General features: G+C 43.0%; 1 protein-coding gene across 1 annotated transcript; it reads right to left on the reverse strand.

The window, feature by feature from the left end:
• Positions 1 to 2,586: 2,586 nt before the first annotated feature.
• On the reverse strand, positions 2,587 to 4,860 carry LOC125516215 (uncharacterized). The gene is made up of 2 exons (XM_048681699.2): positions 3,583 to 4,860; positions 2,587 to 2,891 (listed from the first exon to the last, which is right to left on the reverse strand). The coding sequence occupies exons 1-2, from the start codon at positions 4,822 to 4,824 to the stop codon at positions 2,706 to 2,708; spliced, it is 1,428 nt and encodes a 475-aa protein (XP_048537656.1). The 5' UTR covers positions 4,825 to 4,860; the 3' UTR covers positions 2,587 to 2,705.
• Between the last annotated feature and the right edge of the window lie 1,010 nt (positions 4,861 to 5,870).

Here is a 5,870-nt window from a genome sequence, read left to right on the forward strand (position 1 = left end):
AAAACAGTTTTCTGAAACTCTTGTGGTCTAAAACTCATAGGTGTTGGGGATTGTCTGCAACTGTTGTAATCTTGTTGATAAGTAGATTAAGATCTGTTATTGGGGGAATAAATCATTATGGAACTTAAAACTCCAAATCATTTGATTCATCTCCATTTGGCCTTAACATAGAAGATGGTGATATCCGTTTGAATTAGCCCATTTTACATGCGCCGAATAACACTGCAAACAAAATTCTGGTTCCAACAATAATAAATTAAATGAATCTTATTTGTCCACATGAGCTGTATTCAGGTTTTGTACATACATGATCTGTAATCTTTGATCTTGTTTTTTTATTCTACAAAATTCTGAGATTTAGATTGTTCATCTGCCTCCTGCTGATCTTCTTTGGTAGTTGTCTGAAACTGTTGCAGTCTTATAAAAGGGTAAAAGTAGTTGGATGGAAATAGTAGGGGCCATGTGGATTTGTTCAGTTCTTGATTCAGATAATTCAGTTCCATGCTGGAACATTGGCCTGTAGATAGATAGGCAAATCAAGTTCAGTCATCTCATTTCACCTTTGCAGATAATATACTTTATTTTCTAACCTCTGAATTAATTCCTCAAAAAAAGAACTCTGAATATAATTCAGGTAGTATCTTACAATAGCGCATAAAACTTAGTTCCTTGCACATTATATTGTTTCAAGATTTTTCCTTCTTGATCTTGTTATTGATCATGTCTGCTGCCTAACTCGCTCATAATTTCTGCTAATTCAGCCTAGGATGTGAGCTGCAACACCCCGATGTCGACGCAGAGTAAATGAAGATCAGAGTGGGAGTTCTTCACAAGTTCAGCATACGATGACAGCAGAACTGGACGCCTACTTTTGCCTATAGAACATATAGATATAGGTTTAGAAAAATGCAATCAGCAGCTCGTGTGTTTCTTCTGCTAGCTAAACTCGCTTCGTTCCGTCGACAGAACAGGTCTTTTGGCCTCACCGTCCTATGATGCAGGACTGCTGAAATTGTTGACGCTGGATGTAGTCGCTCTTCTGACATTCATCTCTCTGATGTGATTCGTTGATGAAATTTTTCACCGTGGGGATTTTTACAATGAGTGGATGATCATGCAGTTTTCTTTATACCATTATTTAGCATAACTGGAAAATGCAGTGGTTTTATGATAGAATTGTAAGAAGCTTCAGAAATATCAACAGAACAGGGCGGCAAATCAATTTGATTGTTCTGCTTTTCTTTATGAGCATGCATGTATACTTGTGAAATTTGGATAGATTTGAATGGTTTGTCCAAAACCATCATGTGGATACTTGTAAGTACTCCCTCTGTAAACTAATAAAAGATCTTTTAGATCAGTACTTTAGTGATCTAAAAGATCTCATATTAGTTTACAGGCAAGTTTTTGCAATTCCTGTCAAGAACAGACACGTCATAATGATGATGATTTGCACCAGCTACTGAGAATGTTTCAGAATCGCAGATGGCTTGCTGCTGACAATCTATCTGCGGTCAGTCAGATAGAGTTGCAGTTTCCAGTTCATCTACTATGTTGTCTGTCTACCTTGCCTTTTCTGTCTGTTGAAATCAATATGACTCCTCAATCAGGACTCGTATGTAAGAACATCATAGGTCCTATGATCACAAGTTTCCGTAGATGCAATAGCAGTTTAATGATAATCATAACTGCACGCATTATATGAGGCCAAGCAGGAGCAGTATATTGTGTACTCGTAAATCATTCAGGTTCAGAGGCTAGATAAATTCAAGTAACCAAACTACAGATATGATATGATGTATGGAACATCAGATGTTCCAGTGGTAGCTGCATCGTTGAAAAATCCTCAACTTCTCAGTGAGATGGACTGTACAGCTACATTGCACGCCTACAATCAAACATCAGGAGGGCACGCGTGCAGGCGACTTAGTGTTTTTGCACCAGCGAGCACCCAGAGACATAGAAGAATATTTCGGTGTGAGTAATACATAAATTGTGCAAGGCTATAGATTCCAATGATAGACAAGTTCTCCGTTTCAAAAAAAAATTATAGACAAGTTTAGCAACCATACAAGCAGTGCAAACGATATAAGATTTATTATGTTAGACAAGTATAGTACCCATACAGGTAGTGAAAATGAAATAAGATTTGTTAAAGCAATGCAATCTCATTGTGGTTAGCATTACAAAGTAATGTTTAGACAACGTTTGAGTGAGGAGAAATTTACAGCCTCAAATAGTGGCAATGCAGCACTTTATATCCTTGTGCTATCACATAATCTGCGCAAAAGACAAGAGATGGGGAGCATGCCGTGCACTTTATATCAGTGTGCTAGTGCTATCATAAACTCTGCACAAACTGCATGCTAAATATTGTATCCTCGTACGTTTTTGTCATACGCCTCCCAAAAAAGGGAGCCGGGTTCTACTATTGGCATAACGAAACAAGGTTTTTACACACTGAAAAAGAAAAGAAAAAACGCATCCCAAAAGACTCATGAACCTCACACGAAAGTGACGCAGGGTTGCAAGAGCAAACTCCAAGGAAAGTGGACAGCAATCCACACCAGGACATAGACACAAAAGAGAAGATAAGATTTGGGGGACAAGCTAGCCCCAGACTGATTTGTTCAGAACGAAAAACATACAGGACAGATAACCTGGATCGAAACACCACAATCAAGCAGTAACAAGACTTTTTGTTATTACTGCCGCTCAATATCCATCAGCTCATTTTGTTCATCTTCACTCTCATCTTCTTCACTGATGCTCAGTAAGCCACCAGTCGAGGACGCACTAGCAGCTTCATGGGTCCTGAACTCCTGATAGCTGAATTCTGGATCGCCGCCTCCCCTTCCAGAAGATTTGGCTTTCACCATCCTTCTGTAAACCTGCCCAGTGACATAGAAAAACATAAAAATAATAAATCAGCTCAGCAGGAGCCAACGGTAATTTCTTCTCAAAATAAGCTCTGTTTCGAGTTTTCCAGATAACCCAACAAAAGGCAGCAATTGTAAATTAATGCCTAAGGGAATTTTATCAGCGACCCAAGTAAAGTATTGTGTGAAGCATCTGAGGTCTATCATATAGACCCATAGTATTGCAGATAGAGCTCCACATGTATGATGCAGCCAAACAGGCAAAGAAGAGATGATGAATAGATTCGTTCTCCTCACAAAAGCTACAAATATAATCCCCAACCCAGTTTATTCTTCTCATACTGTCTTTTGTGGCAATCACATTGTGCCAAATCAGCCATAGTATATCTTAATTTTTAGAGGGATATTGGCTTTCCACATTGCATCCTCCTACTGATACATAATCTGCAATTAAACACATGTACTATATGAGTTATGCAAGTGCTACTTTATCAAGACTTGGAATCAAGCCATTGTTGTGCAACAAAAAAAAAAAACTGTGGACCAAAATTGCAGAAGGTGGAATTAATGGCAGATTATCACAACTACTCCCTCCTTCTCATAATATAAGAGCGTTTTTGACACTATACTACTGTAAAAAATGATCTTATATTATGGGACGGACACACATAATCTAAGGACCAAACGTCTGAAGAAACTTTACCGGAATCTTCAAGCACGGGCTTGCCTTGTTGTCTGCCAATGAAGAAGGCCATGCCATGATATAGGGATGAGATGGGCTTGTGTATGTACCATCAAAGAGCTTGGTTAGCTTTGCTGTTTCCAGGCAGAGGGATAGGAGGGACTCGGCTTGCCCAGAATACTTAGTAGACAGGTACACATAGCCATCGATAATCGCATCAACCTGCACCGTGGAATCATCCTCTGTGGCATCAACAAATAGACTCAGTGCAAAAGTACCTTCCAGCATCCACTTCTCAACACCGTGCTCATCAGCTCTCCAAACGCAAACAACGAGCATTCCTGTCTTTCCATCGTTGTCATCTGCGCCAGCCATACAGAGCTCCCCATCCTTGGTCTGACCAAGCATAAATTGCACAGTCTCTATCTCTTCAAAGAATGGCGGCAAATCCACTCTCGAGAATTGCAGTGTCGCAGTGTTGAGAATGAGTGCATAGGCTTGACTCGTGTGTTTCCAGTAGACGAATCCTTTCACCTGCGTACCAGGGTAAAAGGTGATGACCTTTTGACCATCTTCCTCGGGCTGCAGCGGCGGCGGGGTCTCCACCCACGGCAAAATCTGCCACTCGCTGCTGGTGGCCGGGGAGAAGACGGCGAGGCGCGCCGGCACTTGCCACGACATGTTCCGGTGTTGGACACAGACCATACGGAGCACTCCCTGGTCCTCTTCGGAGAAAAAATAGTACTCAGGCAAGCCGTGGAAGAGGATCTTGTCGGCCGGCGGCTGGGGGAAGAGATGCAGCGCCTGCGTGAGGGGGTTGTAGGCCGCGATCTGGTCCGTGGTTTGGTTGAGGAGGACGGCGTAGCCACCGTAGCAGGTCTCGAAGTGCCACCCGCGGGAGGAACCGCCGTTCTCCGGGAGACGGGTGAGGAAGAAATCGGCGCCGCGGACGGCGGCGGCGAGGTCCGGGTCGGAGCGGCCGCGGGAGGGGACGAAGGGGTGGCTGGCGATGCGGCTGGGGCAGATGAAGAAGCCGAGGATCTGGGGCGGATGGAGCGCCAGGAAGCGGCGGCGGAAGGCGGGGGACGACCGGACGGCGCCGAGGAAGGTGCGGCAGGCGAGGGCGGCGCGGACGAGGCTCGGGAGGGACGGAAGCAGGAGGAAGATCTCGCGGAGGAGGTCGTCGCCGATACCGGTGATGGTGGTGGGTGCCGACGGTAGCGGGCGCTTCGCCGGCGGCGCTAGCCCTAGTTCTGAGGCCATGGCTGTCGAGCTCGAGAGGAAATGGCGACCGAAAATTGGATCTTTTGCCCCACTTAGATAATTTACCCCCTGAGAGGCTGCCGGGTGGGGCCGGGGCCACTGGTCATTGAGACAACCCTGAAACAAATCATCTAATCCCTTATCAAGTGGGGCAAATCATCTAATCTCGAGCCCACATGCAGACACCAAAATTCTTAAAAAGCTAAAAAAATCATACCATATATGAATTCGTCATTCATGGTTGCTTTGAGATTCATGCTATTAAAAAAAAAAAATTCTTTCATTGCTCCTTCCTCTTCCCTTGCTCGGGTGAGGAGAGAGCAATTCTATCCACCTCAAAAAAAAAACAATTCTACTATTTTTGGATCAATCATTCATGGTTGCTTTGTGATTCGGGCTATTTTTAAATAATATTCTTCAGAACCTGTCTTGTTTCAAAGGATTACATTTAGTTTCTTCTCATTTCAAAGTGTATTTTAATGTTTCACTAGACCGTGATGACCTGCTTTGCCGCACCCGTTCATTTCAGTGATAGAATTACGTCAATTTGCATGATCCAGTCTATATAGTCGTAATGTATACATATGTTAATTTTGCATGAACTGGCCCTATAGCTGATTTAAACATGTTTGCATATATATGTTTGTAAATATTTAGCTTGCTGCTCCCAAAACCATTTCAGATAACAGTAATTGATTGGGGTGGAATGTAGCTTCACATGTTAAAACCATTTTGCAAGGAACATCCAAGTGTTGTTTCCTCCTTTCTCATTGTGATATGTTGTCAGTATCGAAGTGGCAAAGAGTTGTATGGCCACTAGGCATCTGGTCATGCCACTTATCACACAACTTGTTTAGTTCACTGATCTACTCTCAGCAGAATTCTCATCCAGAGTACACCCCATCCCCCTCATATGCTTGATCTAAAAGTATCCTGGCCATGCATGATCATCGTACCGATAAGAATGAGAAGCATGCTAACTCATTTGGGCATGACACACATTCTTCGTACCAACTGCTTCATCTAAAACACAAGAATTTTTCTTA

This window comes from Triticum urartu, chromosome 6A (assembly GCF_056163025.1).
Source record: "Triticum urartu cultivar PI428250 chromosome 6A, HENAU_Tu73, whole genome shotgun sequence".
Lineage (NCBI taxonomy): Eukaryota > Viridiplantae > Streptophyta > Magnoliopsida > Poales > Poaceae > Triticum > Triticum urartu.

Excerpts from the sequence above, each read along its gene's own strand:
- LOC125516215 (XM_048681699.2), bottom strand. The coding sequence starts at position 4,824 with ATGGCCTCAGAACTAGGGCTAGCGCCGCCGGCGAAGCGCCCGCTACCG. Across the intron at positions 2,892-3,582 it reads GCCCGTGCTTGAAGATTCCG|GTTTACAGAAGGATGGTGAA; the intron begins GTAAAGTTTCTT and ends GTCACTGGGCAG.